This window comes from Sprattus sprattus (genome assembly GCF_963457725.1).
Source record: "Sprattus sprattus genome assembly, chromosome: 2".
NCBI lineage: Eukaryota > Metazoa > Chordata > Actinopteri > Clupeiformes > Clupeidae > Sprattus > Sprattus sprattus.
In genome coordinates, this window is record NC_137921.1 from 39,809,643 (window position 1) to 39,837,165 (window position 27,523).

General features: G+C 41.0%; 1 protein-coding gene across 1 annotated transcript; it reads left to right on the forward strand.

Moving 5' to 3' along the window:
• Positions 1–347: 347 nt before the first annotated feature.
• On the forward strand, positions 348–26,084 carry dsc2l (desmocollin 2 like; the record flags this gene model as incomplete). The annotated part of the gene is made up of 16 exons (XM_080833748.1): positions 348–389; positions 2,314–2,404; positions 2,555–2,751; positions 12,508–12,618; positions 13,072–13,227; positions 13,964–14,111; positions 14,427–14,581; positions 18,512–18,646; positions 19,316–19,501; positions 20,396–20,640; positions 22,005–22,147; positions 22,879–23,100; positions 23,549–23,785; positions 24,456–24,565; positions 25,069–25,362; positions 25,869–26,084. 16 exons carry the CDS (start codon positions 348–350, stop codon positions 26,082–26,084), a joined length of 2,688 nt encoding a protein of 895 aa, XP_080689874.1.
• Positions 26,085–27,523: the final 1,439 nt, after the last annotated feature.

The following is a 27,523-nucleotide window of genomic DNA, read 5'->3' on the forward strand; positions in this document are numbered from 1 at the left end:
GTGGAGGTGCAGTGTATGCTCACAATACACACATCACACACACACTGGGCTGGAGCAAGTGTTTGGGGCGGAGTTTACGTTGAATGAGTTAAGACAGCGTCTCAGCCTAACCTGTAATGTCGACAATCAGCTTTAGGGGTAACTTCTCCACTATCTTGGCGCCCCCGGCACTAGCGTCCTCTGTCCCCACCACGCCCTCGCTTAGGGTTCGAAAGGCTTGGAAGCCTGTCGCCTCCCACCCCGAACGTCGCCTAGAGGACTTTACCCTGAGATATACTTCTGTTGCTGCGGTTTTCTTTTCCTTGCTAGAAAAACTGAGACAAATAGTATACAGTGGTGATATCAACATGTCTCCAGGCGTATTACTCTACACAAGTCTGATCTTCGTGGTGAGTTTATGCAGCTGCTACTCAATAAGTTAACAATTAGCTTGTTGAAGAACAAACATTGCAACTATACTCACGTTTTTGGATGTTATGTTTGCCTGCTGACCTTATTTCATGGGCAACGATTCTTTATCAAGTTACTGTTGAAGCCTACTGTTTTATATTGGAATGTTTTTATATATTGGCAAGCTTTGTGAGAATTTTACGGTCTCTTAAACATTAAAATGCTAAAACTGCTCTTTCCCTTTAAAGTTTGGTCAGTTTGAGAGTGGCCATGTCTTGCCAGGGGATGTCTCAGATGCGGTCTGGAATGTAGCACTGGAATGTAACACTGAGATAACGCTTTTCTGACGGGCTAATACTTAACCAAAGGGTGGTGCGCTATTCTGATAGAATGAAGTTGTTATGAGTAATGGGATAAGTCGTTGAAGCACTCTGAAATATACAAATGGATGTACTAATGCAAAGTATGTGCTAATGTGTTTTTTACTGGCAGTATTACTTGCCTGAAGCCTTAATTTTTCTTACGAAACCCAAGTAATGTTCAATTGTTGTATGTGCGCGAGAGTGAGAGAGAGAGAGAGAGAGAGAGAGAGAGAGAGAGAGAGAGAGAGAGAGAGAGAGAGTTGTAAGTGTCAACAATACTAAAGCATGCAAGCACCAGTAGAGCAATAGTTTAGGCAAAAAGTTTTTGTTTTGTTTTTCATTGCAGGTGCATGCACACACCCACATGCATGCACCTGCCTCACACACTCAAATTATGTGAGTAGTTGTGCTGAAACTCAGTTAATGATACAAGGCTTTCATGCCTGCACACACGCCTTGATAAAGAGATTGCAGGGTCCCACAACAATAGATTGCAGTGTTCTGAGTTTCTCAGTGTTTTACAGTGGTGAACCACCTCCACACATAACACTACGAAATACTTCCAGAAGGCTTTAAGGGGTTATTGGCGAATGGTTAGTGGTGAGGATAGGAATTAGGAGTAAAGTGAAAGTGATGCCTTCATAGAAAAGGTGTACTTAAACGACAGCAGAAGCCTTATATGCACTCACGGTAGCTAATTTCATTGAGTGGAATGAGCACATGCTGAGGCTTTCAGCTGAGATGATAGGCATGCATCAGTTTGCACATTTGGCTTCATGATTTGTATTTATTAACCATTGTTTTTCAATGTGAGTTATTTTGTTGTTTTGGTAGTAAAAGATGCATTTGCATGCGCTTATGGTTGTGAGTGTACGTTTCGGGTGAGTGTATGCAAGTGGCAGTCGTTCTATCAGACACATTCTGATAAATGAGAAAAGACTGTGGGAAACTATGAGTAAAAGTAACTAATCCTTTTGACTCGTTGTTTGTATAATTTCATCTTTCACAATCTTTAAACTGACGGCCGCTAAGGAGGGACTCTGAGAACAAGCAGTTCATGTCGGTCTGTCTTTTCAGTCCCTCTGTATGTGTATGTGTCTGTGTGCATATGTGTGTGCAGGTGTGTGTTTCATGCAAGTATACCCATGTGTGTATGAATGCGTGTGAATGTGTGATTTGGAAAGCTGTTAAGGATAATATAAGGGATAAAACCTAATGTATCTCTATCCTCCACACCCTTTTAGGGATAATATAAGGGATACAACCTGATTTATCTCTATCCTCCACACCCTGATAAATGAGAAAAAGTGGCTTCTCTGGCTTTTCTCTCATGAGTTGTAACTGTGTAGTTGAATACTATGGAGCGGTGGCTGTAGCGACTTGTAGAAATTGTCGCGAGGTGTGCACACAAGATGTCACATGATATGACATGTTTAGTGCAAGAATAGAAGCGCTCTCAGATTCTCAGTGTTTGTCTACCTCTTGATTCAAGCTTTCACACATCTGTTCATACTGCTCTCTCTCTTTTTCTTTTTTCTCTCTCTCCCTCTATCTCTCTCAGGTCTTGATTCAGCAGGCACAATGCTGTGTTCCCTCCACTATCCAGGCACAGGTGCCGGTAGAGGTGCAGGCAGGTTACGTTGTCTCTAAAGGTACATATTCAGCACCCTTACATGCAGTCACAGCTAAACAGCAGCTAAAGATATGCGCATCCACTGTGTGGCTTTTAAACTATTTTGAGATGTGTGTCTGTCTAACTCATGTACATACTCACACGCACTTGGGTATGTTTGTGTTGTTAGTCAATGTTGGTGACTGCAACTCGAAGAGGTTTTACTTTTCCACCTGTGACCCTGACTTCACCGTCCTGCCGGATGGGACCATCGTCACATTGCGAGTCACCCGTGTCACCTCAGAGGGCAAGTCCTTCTGCGTGTGGGCCCAGGACCAGAGACATCACCGTTGGAAAGTGGACGTCACTCTCACTCACACTATGCAGGTAAGAGAGCCGGGCCTTCCATACAGTAGAAGGTGAGAAGTGTGGTACCTTTTGTAATGAATTTGTCAGAATTCATTGTCTTTGTGTGTTTATATATACAGCGGGTGAAATAAGTATTGAACACGTCGCCATTTTTCACAGTAAATATATTTCCAAAGGTGCTTTTGACATGAAACCTTCACCGCATGTTGTTAACAACCCAAATAATCCATACATACAAAGAAAAGAAAAAATACATTCAGAAATTAAGTAATGTCTATTAATGTGAAATAACACAGGAAAAAAGTATTGAACACATGAAGAAAGGGATGTGCAAAAAGGCATGGAAAGCCAAGAAAACAGCTGGAATATTTCAGTAATTAGAAAGCAATCCGGCCCCTAGTCAGTGCAAATTAATATCCCAACTGATGGCCTATAAAAAGGTGTCTCATTACCAAGGTGTCACACAAGAAGCATCGCATGATGGGCATGATATAAGCAAAGAGCTTTCTCAAGACCATTGCAACCTTATTGTTGCAAAACTAACTGATGGCATTGGTTACAGACACATTTCTAAACTTCTGAATATTCCAGTGAGCCCTGTTGGGGCCATGTAGAACCTGATAATGTAATAATTTCCTGATAACGTAATAACCCTGATAATATAATAAAAAATCCCTAAAAGATGTAATAAAACCTGATAATGTAATAATATCCCAATAATGTAATAAAGTGCATTTCCCAATAATGTAACAATCGCCATACCAATAATGTAATAAAATGTTACATTAATTGGAAGTTATTACATTATCAGGTTAGCCTCAATTTTGCAGAACCTGATAATGTAATCAATTCCTGATATTGTAAAAACTTTTGGTCAGTGCTGAAATGTTGGGACACCAGTTATTCAGACCAAGTAGTGATGCTGTGTAGACAACCACCTACTATTGTTTTGCTCATATTTTGATCCCAATGGTATAGGCCTTTAGCCTCGCAAGCCAAACCTGTACAGCAAGAAGCTGAGGAAAGTAGAGGAAATGCATGTTGCATGATGTTTTGCAGTATATAGTGTAAGGGACATTGCCACACAAAATCAAAAACGAATTTGATATAAATCAAATAGCGAAATGTCAGCTATTGATGATCAATGAGGACTTAGAAACTCAATGTTCTATGTGCCCATTAGCTGACGGTGTATAACATACCAAAATGTTCTTATTTTTTCTCTATTAGTTGATTACCACTGAATATCCCTTTCACCATTGTAAAAATTGTGCATTCGCAATCATATAAAATATATACTGTATCTGCTAATAGTGAAGCAGCAGGTCTCTGGACAGCTTCACTGTTTGGACCTCTGAAACTGGAGACCTGATGCTACAGCACCAACCAAAGTTATTACAATATCAGGTAATTATAACATTATCAGGTTCTGCAAAATTATTGGGAAATGCACTTTATTACATTATCGGGGTATTATTACATTATCAGGTTTTATTACATGTTTTAGGGACTTATGAAGGAATTTGTATTACATTATCGGGAGTTATTACATTATCAGGAAATTATTACATTATCAGGTTCTACAGGCCATAATCCGGAAGTGGAAAGAACATCATTTCACCATAAACTAGCCATGCAAGGCGCTCCTCGCAAGATTTCTGACAGAAGAGTGAAAATAATTTTCAGAAGAGTTGTCAAAGAGCCAAGGACCACTCGTGGAGAGCTTCAGTAAGACCTGGAATTCGCAGGAACAGTTGTTTAAAAGAAAACCATAAGTAATGCACCTAACCGCCATGGCCTGTGTGTACGCTCACCAAATAAGACTCCATTGCTGAAGAAAAAGCATGTTGAAGCTCGTTGAAAGTTCACAGCACGACATTTGGACAAGCCTGTGAAATACTGGGAGAATATAGTCGGTAAGATGAGAGAAAAATGTAACTCTTTGGATGACATAATGCACACCATGTTTGTAGGAGACATGGCACTGTACATCATCCCAACAGTAAAGTTTGGAGGTGGGAACATCATGGTGTGGGACTGCTTTTCAGCATGTGGTACTGGCAAACGTCACACAATTGAAGCAAGGATGAATGGAAAAAAGTATCAAGACATTCTTAATAAAAATCTGCTGCCATCTACCAGGATGATGAAGATGCAAACAAGGGTGGACATTTCAGCAAGACAATGAACAGCCAAGGAAACTCTCAAATGGTTTCAGAGAAAGAAAATAAAGCTGCTAGAATGGCCAAGCCAATCACCTGACTTGAATCCAATTGAAAATCTATGGAAAGAACTGAAGATCAGAGTTCATGGAAGAGGTCCAGGGAACTTTCAAGAATTGAAGACTTTTTGTGTGGAACAATGGGCCAAACTCACATCTGAGCAATGCATACAAGTGGTATCTCCATACAAGAAGCGTCTTGAAGCTGTCATTAGCTACAAAGGCTTTTGTACAAAGTATTCAATACATATCAGTTAGCGTGTTCAATAATTTTCCCCTGTGTCATTTCATATTATTAGACATAACTTAATTTCTAAACAAATTTGTTTTGGTTTCTTTGTATGTTTGGATTACCTGTGTTGTTACCAACATCTGGTGAACATTTCATGTCAATTGCACCTTTGGAAATATATTTACTGAGAAAAATGGTGACGTGTTCAATACTTATTTTACCCGCTGTATATGTGTGTGTGTGTGTGTGTGTGTGTGTGTGTGTGTGTGTGTATAGGGACCGTATGTCATATAAATAAAAAAAAAGTTGTATTATTTAATGTATCCAAAGCATCTTAAAGCATAGTACAGATATTTATTCCCACTACTATGTGTGCTCCAAGGGTCCTGGGGTACAGGGACACGCAAACTTATGTATCAATTTTTTTAAGATTCCAGTGGATTTAAGAGGAAGCATGTGAACTTAAGTTTTAAGTTCAAGTATTTGGCAGATGCTTTTATCCAAAGTGACTTATAGAAGAACCATAACAATAAACAATAACATAACAACAAAAACTATAACAATTATTGTTTGTTGTTAACAAGAACAATAAACATAACATCTAATAATGATAGATGTTAACAGGCACGTGCACAGATAGACCCCTAGTGGTGCTCAAGCACCAGCCCTTGTGCCCTGGTTGAGAAAAAGTGCCCTTTTTGCTGGAGCCCAATTTTGTTTTCATTCATCAATATTTTTAGAATACAAATTAGTCTCTCTGTCATCAATTTCCCCGAATGTGTTTTGATATCTGAGGGGGCATTTATTTGAGTTCTTGTGAGAATTTCGCCCCGACATGCTCCACGGCATAGACATAGAACACGTATTCTATGCCTTTGCTCTGCGGTGCTCACAAGCCCCCGCCGCGCCCCTCCCTCCTCATCCCCCACATCAGTGCTGAGCGCTAGGCAAAACCGGTGCAGCCTACTTCTTCACTGACCTGCAGCATCAGACAAACAGGTAATGACGGTGTTTGTGCAATCCCCCGACGTTGTTTGTTATAAATTAACAACAACGTTAGTGCCGCTGAAAACATTACGTCTGAAAACATAACGTTTCCTAAAAAAATAAACAAACAGCTAAGTTGATTTCAAAGCATTGTCCAGCTGTTTACTGATGTTTGTCATGTTTAATGACATTATTTGTCTGAAAGTGCATATTATGTGTTGTATAAATGCTGTTTAAACAATTTCGAAAGTATGTTAAATTTATGTTTATAAATGCCACGAGAATTCACAGCTAGAAAATAGCAGGTAAACTTTGCTAGCTCTCGGTGTCGTGCTATCCTTGACCCACATTGTTTAACGTGGTATTTGTGTATCTCTTCGTTTTGCCTGTTTTACAATGATCAAACTTGTATGAGTAATTGCAGAGGGTGAAAAAGAGTAAAATAAGGGAAATGTAAGCTAGCTGTCTAATCCTCAGGTCTTCAAACAGCTCGCTCCTCTGCGTCCCCAAAACCAAGCTCCGCACCATGGGCGACCGGGCCTTTTGCTCGGCAGCGCCACATTTATGGAACAGCCTCCCTGACCACCTAAGGGCAACACAGACACTGGATTCCTTTAAAGCTGGACTTGAAACTTTTTTATTCAGGAAGGCATTTCTGGCCTTGTGTTAAATCTGTTCTGTTGTGCTTATGTTAATATTTAAATTTGTTTTTAATTTTATTGTATTATTATAGTCAATTTCTAATATGTAGGCACTCTGAGATTCCTTGGAATGAAAAGTGCGTTAAAAATAAAATGAATTATTATTTATTATTATTATAATCCTGCCAAGAGGAAACACAGGTTGAGAACAGCATAATGAGTGTAATGCTTGTAACGGATCCCCATATAGTGGCGTGAAACTTACTGCTGGTGAAATCGTTCTTTTATTTTCTCCTTTCTTCGTTATAGATTCAATAAACTGTCAAACTATCACCACCGTACGAGCTATGGCCTCATACGGGTCCATTAAATCATTAAACTTTTCACAATGTGTGCATGTGCATCCGTCAGTAACTTAATCTCTAGCCGTACTGAGAAGTTCACATTAAAACATGAACAAATCTGTGATACCTTTTTAACGTTAGTTGTCACAATAAAAGTCCTAATTATCTATAAGAGAGAATGTGGCATAAAGCATCAATACATTCTTTAAACATTAGATTATTATTTAGGCACACATTAAAGATCAATTAAAGTCAAATCTAAAACAGGCAATCAACTCAAAATAATAGTCCTTCTATGGGGCTATTTACAATGCTGCTTATGCTTTTACCTTCAGAAAACAGTACAATTATTATCCACAACATGGATTTATCTCATTCACAAAATTTGCTGCATAATGCAAAAAAAAAATCAAGAAGCAGAAGGACAGGGAACTGCAGCAAGCAGCTCAGAGTAGCCGCTTCTTTTTAACTTGGATCAGGCCATCAATGAGCCAATCAAATGAGGGAGAATTAGTTACCCTACTAATATATAAGTTGAAAATATCCTTCTGTGTTTTTATGTATTACAGTGCATGAAATGCCCTGTATTGTTATTCCTAGGCTTCTTCTTCTTCTTCTTCTTCTTCTTCTCACCTTTTTCTGCGATTAATTCAGCCCGAACCGCTTAACGTAGAAACTTCATTCAAACTTTGTCGCGTAGGTCTTGTAAAGGACACTTATGCTATGTATTTTTCACTTTTCTAAACTTTATATTTTTTAAGATATTAAATAAAAACGAATCTAAATTTTCCCATTGACTTACATTGGGCCATTATGACATCATAATAGGGTCTTTAAACTGGCTTGCACCTGTGCTTCACTGACACCTGCGCCAAATCCAAGGAACCTCTTCTCTGTCCCTCTCAATTTAACTGTATAGGAACATTAAGACACCTTCCATTCTCTACTTTTTTTCTCTCCATCTCTCCATCTTTCTTTCTATCCCTCTCAGTCTACTTTCTCTCACACTCAATCTCTCTTCTTCACTCCATTTGTATCTCCTTTTTTCAATATTTTCACTCTCTTTATCTCTTTCACTCTTGTTCACTCTTCTTTCCTTCTTCCACTCTTCTTTCCTTCTTCCACTCTTCTTTCACTTTTCTTTCCTTTCTTCACTCTCCTTTCTTCTTTCCTTCTTTCACTCTTCTTTCCTTTCTTCTTTCCTTCTTCAACTATTATTTCCTTCTTTCACTCTTCTTTCCTTTCTTCACTCTTCTTTCTTTTCTTCTTCCACTCTTCTTTCCTTTCTTCACTCTTCTTTCTTTTCTTTTTTCCTTCTTTCACTCTTCTTTCCTTCTTCCTCTCTTCTCTCATTTCTTCACTCTTCTTTCCTTCTTCCACTCTTCTTTCCCTTCTTTCACTCTTCTTTCTTTTCTTCTTCCTTTCCTAACTTTTGCATTTCATGCACTGGTATTTCCTTCAGGAAATGCATTTTCTAGTTACAGTGCATGAAATGCCCTGTATTGTTATTCCTAGGCTTCTTCTTCTTCTTCTTCTTCTTCTTCTTCTTCTTGTTACCTTTTTCTGCGATTAATTCAGCCCGAACCGCTTAACGTAGAAACTTCATTCAAACTTTGTCGCGTAGGTCTTATAAACGACACTTATGCTATGTATTTTTCACTTTTCTAAACTTTATACTTTTTAAGATATTAAAGAAAAACGAATATAAATTTCTCCCATTGACTTACATTGGGCCATTATGACATCATAATAGGGTCTTTAAACTGGCTTGCACCTTTGCTTTACTGACACCTGTGCCAAATCCAAGGAACCTCTTCTCTCTCTGTCCCTCTCAATTTAACTGTAACTAGGAACATTAAAGGGATAGTTCGGTTTTTAAGACATGAATATGTGTGGCTTCCCCGTCAGCAGTGTCATGCAATCATGCATCACTTACCCCCGACAGCGTCCTGTGAGCAGAGTTCTCGTCCAGTTTTGGTCAAACCGAAAGTAGTCCGGCAGGTTTGCTAGACCCAGCAAAATAAAAAGTTTCTCTTCCCAAAACATTATGGGCCCTATCTTGCCGATCAGAAACGCAAGTAGGACGGCGCCAAGCGCAAGTAGCTGTGTGGGCGGCTCTATGGCGCAGTTGCTATTTTAACGGCGGAAAAAACACACTTGCGTCCAGCGCAAGTGTCAAAAGGGTTGGTCCAAAGGAGGTTACTCAGCCATAGGTGTGGTTTGGGCGTAAAATGCAATAAACCAATTGGAGCGTCATTTCACATTCCCTTTAAGAGCGAGAAGCGCATAGTCCATAGCGGCTTGTTATTTTGATGGCGGAATTACCTGGTGGAAGACCGGAGAAGTTCACAGCCGAGGAGACCGACGTGAGATTTACACCAATTTTTTGGCAAGCCATATATAATTACAAGGAAAATAAAGTATTTACCACTTGAGGAAATCATTGTGAAATCCATATCCAAGATATTTTAAAAATAAGCATACATGTAGCCTACACATTGACCCAAATGATTCAGGTTAATTGAAGCTGCGTGACATTTGATTTATTGTATGGCTTTGTAAAAAGCCGGGAGATAGATATATATGGGGATGCGAGAAACCCTCCAAAAGTAAGCAAAGTCAAGCAAGCATGTCAAGATATTGCCGTGATTGTTTCTGCAACGGGGCACCCGAAAACGTTGCCGAAAACGCTATAATGACGTCCGGAGACGTGGGACATCCAAGCTGGAAGGTAACACACGTTCTCGTGCCTTCACGGGAGGTGGATCTGCCTCGACCCAGGATCTGACGGCAGCAGAGGACATCGCCACGTCTACCCTCACGCCTGAGAGCGTGCAGGGATTTGGGGGCATGGAAATCGGCACCCAAGCCAGTGCACCAGCTGACCAAACCCAAGGTACATAAATAAAGTCCACATACACAGAGATGAGTTTACAAGATTTATAATAATACTGGCATTAAATAAATGCAACAAAGCCATACAATAAATCAAATGTCACGCAGCTTCAATTAACCTGAATCATTTGGGTCAATTGTGTACGCTAGATGTATGCCTAGTTTTTAAATGTCTTGGATACGGATATCAAAATGATTTCCTCATGTGGTAAATACTTTATTTTCCTTGTAATTATATATGGCTTGCCAAACAATTGGTGTAAATCTCTCGTGAAGACGACAGAAGTAAAGTGTAGCCTACAGGTCCTATACTGTGCGGGCAAGCACATGCGCCCTTAAAATAGCGTTCTGAATACGCGTTACAGACTTTATACATTGCGCCTCACATTAGACCAGCTTTTTTTTGGTCAATGGCGCACGGCGCACGGCGTTGTTTTGAAACTGCAAAATACCACTTGCGCCAGAGAAACGCCTTCTCTGTTCCGCCCCCGCCCATGTCGATGCAAGTTCATTTCGAAGCGCGTCTCTGGAGGGAAAATCGCGCTGTGCGCCGGGTGCAAGATAGGAATGATACATGCGTCGGTGACAATGTCAATTGCGCTGGGTGCAAGATAGGGCCCTATGTGTCCAAAAGAGTGATATATTTGCATCCCAAAAACATTGTAGTGGAAAAAGTCACACCTCGTTATCACTTGGCCCTATTTTCAATACGCTCGATACTGCAGAGTCTACGGCAGATACTACTAGAGAGTCTACCTGTTTGATTCGCGAAAGTTGATTCGCGAAAGTTTGATTCACCAAAGTTGCCTGAGAGAAACGTCCATCACAAAAAAACGATGCTTTATGTCAATTTTTTCAAATGTTGTCTCAGTTTTCATCGTTTTCCTGTGATGGACGTTTCTCTCAGGCAACTTTGGTGAATCAAACTTTCGCGAATCAACTTTCGCGAAATAAAACAGGTAGACTCTCTAGTAGTATCTGCCATAGACTCTGCAGTATCGAGCGTATTGAAAATAGGGCCAAGTGATAACGAGGTGTGACTTTTTGCGCTACAACGGTTTTGGGATGCAAATATATCACTCTTTTGAACACATAATGTTTTGGGAAGAGAAACCTTTTATTTTCCTGGGTCTGGAAACCTGCCGGACTACTTTCGGTTTGACCAAAACTGGACGAGAACTCTGCTCACAGGACGCTGTCGGGGGTAAGTGATGCATGATTGCATGACACTGGTGACGGGGAAGGTATACAGATTCATGTCTTAAAAACCGAACTATCCCTTTAAGACACCATCCATTCTCTATTTTTTTTCTCTCCATCTCTCCATCTTTCTCTCTCAGTCAACTTTCTCTCACACTCAATCTCTCTTCTTCACTCCATTTTTATCTCCTTTTTTCAATATTTTCACTCTCTCTTTATCTCTTCATCCAGAGCCACTCTTGTTCACTCTTCTTTCCTTCTTCCACTCTTCTTTCCTTTCTTATTTTCTTCTTCCATTTTTCTTTCCTTCTTCCACTCTTCTTGCCTTTCTTTTTTCCTTCATCTACTCTTCTTTCCTTCTTCCACTTTTCTTTCCTTTCTTCACTCTTCTTTCATTCTTACACTCTTCTTTCTTTTCTTATTTCCTTCTTCCACTCTTCTTTCCTTTCTTCTTTCATTATTTCACTCTTCTTTCTTTCCTTCTTCCACTCTTCTTTCCTTTCTTCACTCTTCTTTCTTTTCTTCTTTCCTTCTTTCACTCTTCTTTCCTTTCTTCTTTCCTTCTTCCACTCTTCTCTCCTTTCTTCACTCTTCTTTCCTTTTGTCTTTCCTTCTTCCACTCTTCTTTCCTTTCTTCTTTCACTCTTCTTTCTTTTCTTCTTCCTTTCTTAACCTTTGCATTTCATGCACTGGTATTTCCTTCAGGAAATGCATTTTCTAGTTTATTATTATTATTCTTAATTTCATAAATAATTTTGGCGATGGGTGCCCTTTTTTTTTTTTTGAGCACGTGCCCCCCAAAATGTCTGTGCACGTGCCTGGATGTTAACAATAATAACTACTTACTAACCAAACAAAGTTGTTTACAACACGGCTCAGCTAATGGCTTTAATTTACAGTAAAGTAACAACAAAGTGATTCAAACTATAGTTTCTAGTCTTCATTATCACTTTCAATAACAAATCTTCGCTTCTTCTGAATTTCCTCATGGCTGTTATCACACAGGGTGGAGCAGATAAGTCTGAGGTGTGTGTATCCTTTGTCTAGTACTGTTCGTCTCAGCACCCACCCCAGCACGTGTGTAATTGACTGATTCACACATATTTCTGTGTTTGCACACGTGTGTGTGTGGTGTTATTGTGTACACTATACCCCCATATATGTTGGTGTGTGTATGCATATATATTTATAAGTATGTTTGTGTGTGTGTGTGTGTGTGTGTGTGTGTGTGTGTGTGTGTGTGTTTTGCCTCAGCTTCCTCAGCAGAAGACTGGTGTTCTTCGTCGCTTCCGGAGGCGTTGGAGCCCCCCACCTATCTTCTTACAGGAGAACTCTCCCCCTCCTTACCCTAAGGACCTAGAGCAGGTACATGACATTTCACCAGCTTCTTCGTTCACTTTACATGTTAAATAACTGCTCTGTACATGTCAAATTATTGTCAGAGCTGAGGCTAGTGCTTTTTGTTTTTGTCGTCACTCAGCTGACAGTGTTAGCAACCATCAGCTTTCTTTGCCGGGGTCAGTGGTTTAGCGCTCCTGACACATCGGTGTGCTTTAGGTCATGCTGTGTACAACGTCTTCCAGCTCACATGCAAAAGTGAATGTGCTGCATTCCCAGATGAGTCAGAGACATTCTGTCTCTCTCGCTCACTCTTTCTTTCTGTAATTGTGAATTAGCTAGTGATATACTGGTGATGTTCAATAGTGACAACGACCTTTAAAACGTTTTTAAGTACGTCTTTTAAAAGTCTCTCTCTTTTGCTCTCAACTCCTGTCTGCCCCCCTTCCGTCTTTCTCTCTCATCTTTTTTCTCCATCAGATTGGGTCGGACTCCAGTCAGAACCAGTCTGTGTACTACCGCATCAGTGGGCCGGGCGTGACGGAGCACCCAGTGGGGGTGTTCTCGTGTGAGGAGCTCAGCGGGGTGCTAAGAGTTCACCGGGCGCTGGACCGTGAGGAATTCCCTGTGTTGATTGTGAGCGCCACCACCTATCTGAGTCTCAAGATTCTGTCAGATCTGAGTAGACTCCTCTCTGTCCTCTCTCTGACTGAAGTTAATCTCTCTGCCTGTCTGAGCTATACTTAATGTGAGCCTTCTTTGTCTAACCATGCTGTTGTGTGTGGGTGTGTGTATTGGTTTTTCTTATTCAACATTGTTGATGTCTCAACCCTGCAGATGCTCAGTGCTCAAAGATGTGTACCTTAACTCTATAGAAGATTCCAGGACTATAGTTTGAATTGATTGGAAAACATAGTCATTTCAGTAAAGCACATATAGTTTGTGTTTCCTGAGGTGCAAGCCCAGCCGAATACAGGCCTGGACTGTAATTAGAGTTTTTTGTGAATGTGAAATTTCATAAAATGTGAAATTGGCAGTAGATGCAAGTCAGTTTCACAGTGATGTCTCTCTCTTGAGAGAATGCAGTCCTACCATAACCCTCAGGCCAGAGGTTCTGCATCCTAGTTAAATCAAATGTGTCAGGATGGTGGCAAAAACACTGGAATAACGTTTTGTCCAGTTAGCAATTTCTAACCCAGTTAGCATAAAAAACAACAACAGATAGTATATTTCCATAATTGTCTGATCAACCCCTCAGCATGCCTCGCTCTTAATAAACAAGGCTTAAATGGCTCATAAACACTATCACAGTTCATGTTACTCTGCTGTCAGTGATATTGTGTCATAGCTTAATTTTCTTATCCACCCTCAGTTCACAGCTCGTGCCTACAACCGACACACACACAAGGAGACTGATTTCCCCCTGCCTATTACAGTCAACGTTGAGGACGTCAATGACAATGCACCAGAGTTTGTAGAGAATTCACTACTCTTCACTGTGGAGGAACATAGTAAAGTCGGTGAGACCTTCTTCAGGCACATGCATATTTCACATACATATTACAGACGGATGGACAGACATACACACCACACAAACACACACACACACACACACACACACACACACACACACACACACACACACACACACACACACACACACACACACACACTTTTTATACATATATATATATACATGTACAGTATATGCAAAACAAAAACGGAATTAATAGAATGAAGAACGCTCCAGTTCAACAGTTCAAGCTAAATGCTTCTGATGTTATGTCTTTGCTTCCATATATGATCTGTTCGTATGTGCGTGTGTTTGTGTTCAGGTACGGTGGTAGGCCAGATAAATGCTACTGATAAAGATGAGCCAAACACATCTCACACCAAGATCAGATACATCCTGCTGACAGGAACAGAGCTCTTCTCAGTGCACTCTTTCAGTGGGGTCATCTCTACCAAATCAGCCACACTGGACAGAGAGGTATATATACAAACACATACACACATATGTACACAGTTTTCTCTGTTGCCAAGCTCAGAATAACACTATAATACTATACTATACATGTATCTATACGATGTCTGCGATGGAAATATTTTCTCAAAACAATTCTGGCAATATAGCCACTTAAGTTTGGAAGACCACTTCAGTGTATTCAGTGGCGATTCTAGAACATTTTACATGGGGTGGCAAGTTGAAATTCAAGGGTGGCACATCACAAACACATTTTTGTGTAGGGATAGGCGCGCTCTACATCCAAAATAAAGGCGTTTTTGGGTGCGAGTAAATGATTGTTTACTTACAGTAGAAAAAAACCGGACTCGCAAGCTTTTCTCATTGCTATTTAATTTAAACGAGTTTATTCACAGACGCGTTTTGTCACACTGACGATGTCTTAGGCCAAAACGCGTCTTTGAATAGATGGTCTAAATGAAATAGCTAGGCCTATGAGAAAAGCTTAAGAGTGTGTTTTTTTTCTACTCTAACCCTCTATGGGCCTTGTGGAGATTATTAATGGAAAAAATTTACAGACCTTTGATTTTAAGTGTGTTTAGGTCTAGAATAAATATTTGGAGCTCACTTTCCACATTTGACCTTTGACCTTTATTTTGGGGTACCGTCATTTATAAATGACTACAGCCCATTAGGGTAAAAAAAAAAAAAAAAATTCCTAATGCAAAATACCATTGATAAAAACACAGAGGCATATATATATTTTTTATACATTTTAATGAAAAACACTTAAGTTCATATCATAAATCATCTCAAAATTCATCATTTAAAATCAATTATGAGATGACTTTTTCCTTTATATGGAATGATCTGCTCATCAACACAGAGATGTTCACTAGGTGGGATGCATTGCATTCTCTCAAGTGTATAGGTAAGAAAAGGTCTGACCTTAAAAAGTGGGTAATGGTCCCAGCAAGCAAGCCTCCACGGGACCCATGCAGGCAGGCTGTGGGCACTGTGGGCTAGGGCCAGCCCACACCAATCCTACACAGGCCCGGTGTGGGCACTGTGGGCTAGGGCCAGCCCACACCAGTCCTACACAGGCCCGGTGTGGGCTTGCCCAAGCGGGGCCCGCAGCTTTGGGTTCACTGCGGGCTGTCACCGGATAGCCCAACAAAAGATTCTAGAGTTTAAGCTGCCCAGAAAACCCATGCTGGGCCTGTGCGGGCTGCCACATATGGGCCCCCTTAGGGCTGGCACAAGGGCCCTTTGAGGGCTGCCCACGCAGGGCCCCTGAGCTTTTGCTCATTGGCAAAGTGCTGGCCCCTCAGTGCTGGCCCTGTGTGGGCAGCCCTAACATAGCCCACAGGAGCCCTCACTAGGCCCACAGCAAGAAAGCCTCCACAGGGCTGGCACAAGGGCCCTTTGAGGGCTGCCCACGCAGGGTCCCTGAGCTTTTGCTCATTGGCAAAATGCTGGCCCCTCAGTGATGGCCCTGCGTGGGCAGCCCTAACATAGCCCACAGGAGCCCTCACTAGGCCCACACAGAGCCTGCACTCATTTTTTGCTTATTTATTTATTATATCATCCTCATCCTGTTCTTCCTCACCACTCTCAGCATCACTGCTTCTGTCATTTTGTACTCTAACTACCTCATCCTCATCACAGCTTGACTGACTTTCTTCACTTCCCTCAGGAATTGGCAATGCTGTCCCTCTCACCTTTCCATAAAACTTATACTTAAAACTTCCATAAAAGACATACAGTATGTGTAAATGTGTGTATACTGTCTGATAGTGTATCTCAACAATTGGAAACTATACTGAGCAATTGCGTAAATTTCTATCCCCTTATAGGACTTTGTTAGTTATACATGACATGAACTTTTTCAAGGTTTTACACAAATATTTCAATATATCTCTACATAAAATTGCAAAAACAATAAGAAAACAGTTTAGGCTACCAATAAATATGTTTTTGGTTGGTGTGTTTTATGTCATATTGCTTAAAAACTGAACTTACCACCGTGCTCTTCCGGCATGTGACTCACATGTGCTCTCCTCTGCTATACTTCCTTATAGCAACATATATCACCAAGATATGTAACAACTTTTGATTTTATTGGTTGAAGGGGATGTCATGTGACACATTTTTAGGTTAATATTATTAGTCAAAGGTTTAGGTGTTTTTTTAAAAGCAGTTTTTCTTAGCGTCATTTATAAATGACAAGTCCCATAGAGGGCTAATATCATACACACATGCCTGGTGTCTATATGTATATTTATACAATTCCAGATAGTGAAAACAGCCTAGATATTGTTACAAAAAGCCAGAACAAATATTTGTCTTTTTTAATAAGACTTAAAACACTGTCAGATGTTACATATATTAACATATTCAGCAGCAAAACGTTCATGACATATTTCCCTTCATAATGACAAATACTGTACGTTTCTAAATGGCCAATTTAATTTCTAATGGCTTGTTCTGTATGTATTGGGTTATCACATACAAAATAATTTATACCAAAGCTAGACTAACTACCTAGCGAAAGATAGGGTGGACAAAAGAACGCACTTTTTACTGTTACTGAGTTAACTGTAGGCTACATGATGGAGTAACAGCCAGAAAAAAGGCTTTTTGTGACCAAACGGTTAGTGGTATCTAAAATCTCATTTCTTAATGATACGTAATGAAAATAAAAACTGCAATAACATTTTCTGTCAGTCCACTTTACTGTATCCTACTAAAGACGTTAGTAAGACGTTGGTTAGCTAAGCTAACAGTGGTAACTTCAAGGTTAGCTAGCGCAAGCAAGCTGTATAGCGAGCTAGCTACTGTATGCTACTGATTTTTGCAAGGTAGCAATAAATAAATGATTGAAATTACAACGGAACTGTATGCCCGCCATCACATTTTCTTGATTCACGATTCAGCTGTACTGTAGATTCTTTTATCACTGCAAACCTACAGTAGGCTTGTCTCAAGTTTGTTTTTAGCTTCTCAAATGCTTTCAAACTGGTTATTTCCTTCACTGGAATGTAATGTAGCGGAAGATAGGCAAGCACGGAGCAAAGCGGACCCATGGACTCAACCATTTTACAGGGGAGGGGGAACTTAAAGATTTTAGAACAAGTTGCCAAAGAGATCAACAGCTTAAGTAGCAAAAATATAATACCATTCAATACATTAATAGTATATTATAGGAGACACTTCTGACAACCTGGGTGGCAAGTGGGGTGGCAAGCAAAATGTTTAGGGTGGCAGCTGCCACCCCTTGCCACCCCGGTGGCTTCGCCACTGAGTGTATTCATTCTCACTACAATGAACACAAAATTCAAGTGGGCGTAGGACTAGAGGAAAACAATGTTAAAGAAATTGATGAGGAACCTACTCAAAGAATGTTACTCTCAAAGAAGTTTGTTTTTAGCTTCTCAAATGCTTTCAAACTGGTTATTTCCTTCACTGGAATGTAATGTAGCGGAAGATAGGCAAGCACGGAGCAAAGCGGACCCATGGACTCAACCATTTTACAGGGGAGGGGGAACTTAAAGATTTTAGAACAAGTTGCCAAAGAGATCAACAGCTTAAGTAGCAAAAATATAATACCATTCAATACATTAATAGTATATTATAGGAGACACTTCTGACAACCTGGGTGGCAAGTGGGGTGGCAAGCAAAATGTTTAGGGTGGCAGCTGCCACCCCTTGCCACCCCGGTGGCTTCGCCACTGAGTGTATTCATTCTCACTACAATGAACACAAAATTCAAGTGGGCGTAGGACTAGAGGAAAACAATGTTAAAGAAATTGATGAGGAACCTACTCAAAGAATGTTCCAGAACCAGGCCTTGTAGGAATGCACAGAAAAAAGTGATGAATCCATTGTGTGTGTGAATAGAAGTTTACCGGCAGTTGCTGATGAATGTGTGTGTTTACACTTCTGTTTTTTTCTCAGACCCAGGACAAACACCTGGTTACCATGGAGATCCGAGACATGGGTGGAGCATTGAACGGTCTGTCAAACACCGGGACTGCTACCATCTCGATGACAGATATAAATGACAACCCACCCACTTTTTCAGAGAAAAGCGTAGGTCTACTGCAGAAACATCAGATATACCTCTAAAGGACTGTATAAAGATTTCTGCCTTCAGTTTGCATGTTCATGTTTGCCCTATATAATTTCAAATGAGATGCCCACATACACAACCAAGTTTCTTTACCTTATTTAAAAATCGAATCACAAGAAAGAAAATAAAGGCACAATTTTCATACTAAAGACAAACACTGTGTTTAAGACTGGTTGTTTGTCTGCAAAAGTCTTCATCTTAAGGTGTGTGTCTCATTCCTACTGAAGGCTTTAATTTCAAAACATTACTGATTACACTAGAATCAATTCAGTGTTTGAACCATGGCAGCACGTTCCAGTCCTGCTTTTATTATTGGAATCGTTACTAGCACACACTTAGTCTTTGTGTGCATGTCTTGATGTGAATGCATTCATTTTTATCCGTCACTGACAGTTTGACTGTTACCACAAACCTTAACTCTTAATGCGGGGTGCATTTTCCAGTCACAGGGTCTCTTAGTAGTCTACAAAGGCTCCAAATGTATACCTTAATAATATATATTTTTTTTTCTTCATGTGTTTCTCAAACCAAACGTCTCTTAAGAGTTCCTTAAAAAATAGATATACACATTTTGGGCCATAATAGATGTTATTGCTCTTATTCCTGTGTGCCTTGGGTGTGTTTGGCAGTACAAGGCCCGAGTTGAGGAGAACAAAGCTGACGTACTTGTTCTGCGGATCCCGGTGGAGGACAAGGACTTGAAGGGAACAGCTAACTGGAAGGTCATCTTTAAGATCGCCAAAGGAAATGAAAATGGATATTTCAGGGTGGATACAGACCCTGAAACCAATGAGGGGCTGCTCTATGTCATCAAGGTGAGATGCACACACACACACTGAAAAGGCAGTTTTTAATAACTCACAGTTTCTGGTCTGATGGCAAGAAATTGTGATTTGATATCTGATTTAGTGCTGCCTACCCACTGAAACTGTACTGCCCTTGCTTTAACTGTAATACTGCAGTTGCCCATCTATACAGCTGTTTTGTTTTGTAGTAGACTCACTCCTACTGAATGTAGACTCACGTTTTATAACCTATGTAGAAATCATTTTACAATGAATGTTAAAACTCTGGAATATTGTTGTAGATGTGTAAAACACCCCATGACACCACTGATGTTTCTATCTCTATGTAACCCACTGGCTTTGCAACTTGACTTAGCTGGACCTCTTGGCACGGCTAACCAATGAGCAGTTGGGTTATTGCGTTAGGACAAGCAGTATTAATAGCTGCTCGCTCATCTCTGATATGCATGCTGAAATGAGCTCACCTCTAACACCCGCCTCAGACTCCCAGACACACCCTACTCTCACTGCTGTGCTCAGGATGCCTTCATTTGGCAGCGCATTCAACAAAAGTGTCCATGTGTGTCATGGAACACAAAGCGGCCTCGAGTTATAGCTCTGTTCTTTAAAGAGCGTTTTTTGGTTTGTGGGGAAACACTAATATTACCCATTTAAAAAAGGTCAAGCTTTACAGACGAACATTTACTAGAGGCTTCCCTTTCTAGCTCTCCAAGTGGTACCTTATTTTCAACATTTACACATACACAATTTGACCCTCTGCATTAGTTGTTTTTTGTTCTTGAGTTTTTTTCTTTTGGCCATGTTTTGTGAAAAAGTTCACACCTTTTATTTTTTCCCAAAATCTCATCTCTCTCTCTCTCTCTCTCTCTCTCTCTCTCTCTCTCTCTCTCTCTCTCTCCTCAGCCTCTGGATCATGAGGAGGGGAGCCACCTGATGCTGGAGCTGGTGGGTGAGAACGAGGCACCACTGGTGGGTGGTGGTGCCTGGATGCAGGTCCCTGTGCACCTGACGGTGGGGGACGAGGACGAGGGGCCCGTGTTCACCCCACCCATCCTCACCCTCAGAGTTAAGGAGAGCGTCCCCAACGGCACACTCATCGGCACCTACACCGCCACAGATCCTGAGACAAAAACTGGCAAGGGCATCAAGTAAGGCTGCGTGTGTGTGTGCAACAGAGTGTGTGAGAGAGAGAAAGAGAGTGGAGGGAGAGATGTAGAAAAAGAAGTCAGTGTGAAGAGCATCAGAGTGTGTATGTGTGTGTGTTTTAGAGATGCGCGGTTGGCCGCAGATTGAAACCGCAGATTGGGCGGACGACGTGACAAAAAATTATATTTGAATTCAATTCGGGCGGGTGGCGGTTTACCCAACGAAATTCGAAATATCTACACATTGTTAAATGTCATTACCTACATCCAAGCACATTTTGAAATAATCCAATTTTCATCAGGCAGTAACTTGGCCTAGTTCCGTGTATGCATACAAAGCAAGCAAAGGAAGCAAAAAAGTTTAAATTAAGTGACGATCCATCCCATGTCGCGTCTCCCTGCAGCGCCGCAAACCTGCAAGCTATGAGTCAGCTGTCAGTATTGGAAGTGTCGTAGATGAAACTGCCTGGGTTATTTTGTTTCGTTAGGCTATTAGTTATATTTTAAAACAGCCAGTCATTGTAGCCTACCACTTCTGGAATAAGGAATTTCAAAGAGATGGTGAAGTGATTTGACTCAGAAGTGACATTGGGCATTGGCAGCGCGAGATGTTCAGAACAAGTTGAACTTCTAGCTCAGTAACATCAACAGCTAAGAGAGAAGGTAAGAAAAATAGTCGGAAAACTTTCATTTGCAAGGCAAGCAGGCAAGTGTTGGGGTTGTTACAGTATAGCCTAATGCGGTGAAATTTCGGAATTAATAGGCTCATGTCGGCGTTTCCTTAATAGGCTTTCTTTCATTTTGCAAAAAAAAAAAAAAAACAGTAGGCTATATTACCATATTAAAATGGTGTACCAAATTGCATTTTATTACAATGATAAAAAATTGTAGGCCTACTAGCCTATGGTAAGGTCAGGTTTCCCGATGTGCTTGGCTATTTATTTATTCTTCTCCCTGTGCATCGATCGGAGACAGACGTCACTTCACTGATAATATTCTGGGGATAGGCTACAACATAGCCAATAGGCTATCATACTAGGGACTTTATTCTTTAAAAATCTTTGCGGCATTGGATAAGTCTCCTTTCAAGAACAGGCAAGAACTTTCTAGCCTCGCGTCAGCCTCACGTCAGCAGCGCCTATACCTGTGATGCGGTTGCAGATGAAATAATAGCCCATCCGCGCATCTCTAGTGTGTGTGTGTGTGTGTGTGTGTGTGTGTGTGTGTGTGTGTGGGAGGAGGGGGCAAAGTATGTATGAACGTGGACATTTTATTGTAGTGTACAGCTCCTTTTATTGTGAAGAATATTCAACTCTATGCTTTTCAGATGTCACTAAGATCAATAATTCACTCCCCTGCCTAATCAGATACTATGAAGAGACTGACCCCGCCTCTTGGATAAGTGTGGACGAGAACACAGGAGGTCTGAAGACCACAAACATGATTGACCGAGAGTCTAAGTTTGTGTCTAATGGCATGTACAACATGACGGTGCGAGCTGTTGACACAAGTAAGTCAGGAATTTACGTGAACGACGATCTTTCAGCGCACAACTTAAATCTGAACAGTTGGTTTGGGGTATGTTTACACAGCAAAGCTGTCAATTACTTAAGGGGTGTGGTGTGGCCGACTCGCTTCACTCAAGTGCCTTTAGTGTTTTGGCACTGGAGTATGTAGTGTCATGACTCTCCCATTTTTGCGTGCCTCTGGCATATTTCAGTTACGCATCACACACACAGCGCTTATCTTCAGATTAAAGACAGGCTCATGAAAGAGGCGTTATTTATTGTTAAATAGAAGTAAACTGATTCACAACTTTGTTTATTTTGGGGGCTTCTGAAAAAATATTAAAGATGGACGTTCACATGAACCTTTTGAATGTCAATAAAATCCATGGGAAACATAAACCAAATTTAGATTTTGAAAATGAAAGGAAGAGGATCAAATAAAACTAACTAGTGCTTTTTTTGCGATTCATTTAAAATATTTCATGTGTTTAAAAAAAATGACGTAGCTGCCTGGTTTTGATGTTATTTCTCTGAGTGCATATCTGAATTTTTCACAATTCCACAATATTTAAGCTCAGCATCGTTCAAAAATCTTCTTTTGCTTAAAGCATTAATTTGATTCTAGCTAGTACAGTTTATTAATGTTGATGTAATACCACATTGATACATCTTGCTGAGACATTACTCAGAGTAAGGGATTGAATCTTTCTCTTTGTCATGTGTACTCCCTCAGGTAAAAAGCAAGGCATCGGGACAGTGCTGATCCTAATTGACGATGTGAATGACAACAACCCGGTGATCATGGTTCCTGACCAGATTCTGTGTGAGAAGGACAGGGTGCTTGGGTCCATCACGCTTCACGCTGAAGATGCTGACGCCACACCTTACGGGGAACCATTCACCTTTGAACTGGGAGAGGAGGCAGTTGGCAAGTGGAAGTTGAAGGATGCTAAAGGTGAGCTATAGCACCAAAGATGTTTTAATCCCCTTTTGACAAACAATGTATGAGGGGAGTTTTGACACGGTGACCTTTCATTTTTATCAAACATTTAGATTTAATTTCATGTAATTATTTGAATTAGACAAAATTACCCCAGTGCTTGATGCTAACTTAATCCAAATATCTAAAATATATCGCCCAAGATACATTTTACTATGTTAATGTTGTGATTCATGTTAAAATATACAGTGGTCTAAAGATGACACCCTGTGAGAGAACAAAAGCTACTGACATTATTCATTATTGCTTCTTCAAACTGAATGTTGTTCCCTCAAACCTTTAATCCACCATCCCCCGCTAGATGACACAGTATGACGCTGAGCTTGTGAAAAGCCTATTCATTGTTTAAAATGCAAGTTAACAAATATGTAAGTCAGTAATCATCCTCACTCTGCGCTCTCAGGCACCTCGGTGGTACTGCAGCAGGCCGTTGCTCTGCCCTACGGGCTCTACAATGTCCCTGTGGTGGTCAAGGATCTGCAGGGTGTTGGGGAGGCGCAGACAGTTAACGTGAGAGTGTGTGAGTGCGCGACAACCACACCTGGACAGGAGGAGTGTGTGGCACAGAAGCGCTCTGCTGCTCTGGGGACATGGGGAGTCCTAGCCATGCTGCTCGCCCTGGCCCTGCTGCTGCTACTGGGTAAGTGACACTCACAAGAAGGTTAGAAGTGGACTCATACATAGACACAAGCAACACGCACGCGCACGTGCACACGCACACACACACGAACACGCACACGCACGCACACACACACACACACAGACACACATTCACATTCATTCATGACTTTATACATTCACATTAAAACAATAAATACATACAAACATTTTACATTTACATTTAGTCATTTAGCAAACGCTTTTGTCCAAGGCGACGTACAAGGGAGAGAACAGTCAAGATACGAGCAATAGAGACATAGTGTATCAATAAATACTATTTTACATAAGAATTAAAAAGTAAAGAGTGCAGGAATGTAACTGCTGTAAGTGCAAGTTAAGTACTAGTAGAAGTGCAAGTTAGGAAGGGAGGTTAAGGCTCTCTTAAGAGTTGGGTCTTCAATATGTAGTTCTATACATTTAATAAATATACAATAAGAGGTAGTTCTGTAATTGATTGATTAGCTTTGGTTAAAGCACAAATGTCCCTTTTATGAAAAGCTTACATTACGTTTTGTATGAGCAGTATTACCAGACATTTTGACTATAAACACACACACACACACACACACAAATGCACACACATACTTGAACAACAAACATGCCTGTAAGCTAATCGTGCTCTTATTCTGTCTGATGACTCTATATTGCAGTCCTGCTGTTTGTCTTCATCTGCTCTACTAAGAGGGAGAAGCTCTACATTGATGATAGCAGTGGAGGCATGCTGATCAAGTCTAACACAGAGGCCCCAGGGGAGGAAGTGGTAAGAGAGCACATACACACATACCCACACACACACAAACCCACACCCACACACACCCCCACACGCCCACACCCACACGCACACAAATACATATACAAACACACACACACATACTGTACACATACTGTACACATATACACACATATACACACACACACACACACACACACACACACACACACACATACACACACACACACCCACACCCACACCCACACCCACACACACCCACACAAGTATTTGACTTGACTTTCTTGTTTGACTTGTTTAAAATCCTGTAAAGATGGAAGACAAAGACATATTCACACACACACACACACACACACACACACACACACACACACACACACACACACACACATACGTTTTTGACTTGACTTTCTTGTTTGTCTTGCGTGTAAAAAATGTAAAATGTAACAATCTGTAAAGATGGACGACAAAGACAAATTCAATTACCACTATCTATTAACTGTGAGCTGTGATGCTGTTTACTCATTCAACAGAAGACAGACCCATTTCTGCTGCTGTGCCCCAGTCCTGTGGAGGCAGTGGATACCCAGTCAAAGGGGCAGGGGGTAGGCTTGGGTGGGGGTCTGGATCAGCAGACATTAGAGCACCAGCACCAGTACCAGGGGAATGGTTTTCAGACCTCCGCCCATGAGTATGTAACCTCCGGCGGACAGACCAACATTTACACCTCAGGACACTATGGCCAGGGTTTCTATGGTGATGAAGGCTTTCACAACTACTCTAACGTGTTGGATACGTGGAGGACCAATGAGCTCTACCTGGAAAATGTAAGCAAAGCGGTCACATGCCGTCACCATCAATGACCCCTTACAGTTATTAAATGAGTACATGTTTGTCCTATACTCATTCACATTATGCATTGAGGGTTGATAAGAAGTAGTCTACAGTAATAAAGTAGTGTGTCTATGTCTATGTGTCGCTATGATGCATTGTCTGAGAGGCCAAAACTGAGCTTTTAATTCCCTGATGCACACAGTTTCGGCTCGCCAAGGTTGCATCCCCTTTGAACACTGGACATGCATGTCCCAAAATGCATGCCAATCCCATAGCAGAGGATAAGAAGGGGATGTCAACAAATTCAACAATTCTAATCCTAATCCTAGAATGCACTCAGGGTTATTAGGCCTAATATTGTTGTTGGTTTTTTTTTTAAATAGTTCCCTTTTCAAGAACATCTCTAAACATAATGATGAATCCTAGGACACTGGGTCACTGGCCAAAATGGTAAAATCCTAAATTGTTGACGTTTGTCTTTGTTTATGTTCTGTGGCAGAAACTGATGTACTTCTGTGAGGAGGAGGATGGGCGTTATGCGGATGACCTGCTGAAGGATTATGGGTATGAGGGGGAGGGCTCATCAGTGGGGTCGCTGGACTGCCTCAGCCAGATGGGCGTCGATGAAGACTCCCTGGACTTCTTGGATTCACTGGGTCCTAAGTTCCGCTTGCTGGCGCACACTTGCACACACACAGCAGAGGAGGAAGAGTGAGGGAGGGAGTTGTGGAAGAAGGGAGCAGAGGGAATGAGTCGAAGGGAGGGAATGTAGGAGAGCATGATGAGAAACAGATGAGTCTGCTTCACAGAAAACAACTGCGGAGGTCAGAGAGGAGTGATCTCACCGAGAGGCTTGGGACGCTTTCTAACAAAAATGCTGACACACTGGATTCAACAAGCTGCCTCCCTAAAGTACATGTGTGTGTGTGTGTGTGTGTGTGTGTGTGTGTGTGTGTGTGTGTGTGTGTGTGTGTGTGTCAGAGTGAGTGAGCGAGTCAATGAACGAGAGGATAGAGTGAGTGAGTGAGATTTTTGCTTTTTCTATGTTAATATTATGTTACTTAATGAATTATATTAGTGCTTTTTCCAGAAAGTGAAGTAATAAAACACAATCAAACTAGAAGGGCCCTCTAAGAGTGCAGAACTCCACCAACACCCAATGCCCAATTTTCCAATGTTAATGAAAGTGAAAAGATTATTTATGGATCTGCCCCTTGATTTGGACCCGCTCCAGAATGGCATGGGTTCTTTGTTGGTCCATGCTACACCCCTTCATGAAAATCAGCCTGGTAGTTTTTGTGTAATCCTGCTTACAGACAACAAACCAAACCGAAAATATAACCTCTTTAGGGATTTCCAGATGATCTTCTACACAAAGATTTAAAACGGCAGATATGGATATGAGTGTGTGAGTGTCTTGCAACTATCTGTGAGTTTGTATGTATTCGATACATGAGCACCATCTGTGACTGTGTGTGTGTATGTGTGTGTGTGTCCTCATGTGTGAGTGTGGAAAAAAACAGGATGTGTACTGTATATGCAGGGATTGTATGCTAGCGTAATTCTCTGGGAGCTGTAGTTTAACGCCTTTTTGATCTGATAGAGAACATGACAGTGCACTCAACTCTTAGGATTGTAGACCTAAACTTTGACCCCAGGTGCCCCACCTCACTCGCCCCCACTAGGATGTGTCAGTGAAGGGGGGGGGAAGAGCGTTGGATTGAACTTTGACCGCAACTGTAAAGCTTGCAATGTGATGAGAATGTTGTGTGATTTGCCTGCATTGGTGTGTGCTTTGCCCTTATCCCTTTTTCGCAAAATAATACTTTCACATGGGAGAAGGTAGCCAATATATGTAGTTTTTTTCATGCTGGATTTCCAAATAAAGAACTCAACTTGTTTGGTTTCAAAAAGATGAGCAGATGTCCTACCCGTGGAATTCTACCAGTGATGATTCCTTCAGAGACAATAGCTGTAATTATTCCATCTTCATTAAGATCTTTTTCACAGTTCCAGATGCTGTATTATATTTTGACTCTGTGTATATCTCTCTGTGTATCTCTCTCTCTCTCTCTCTCTCTCTCTCTCTCTCTTGTTTTGGAGAAAGGACGCTTTTTTATGAGAGGATTGTTACCTGGTGATCATACAGGAAAG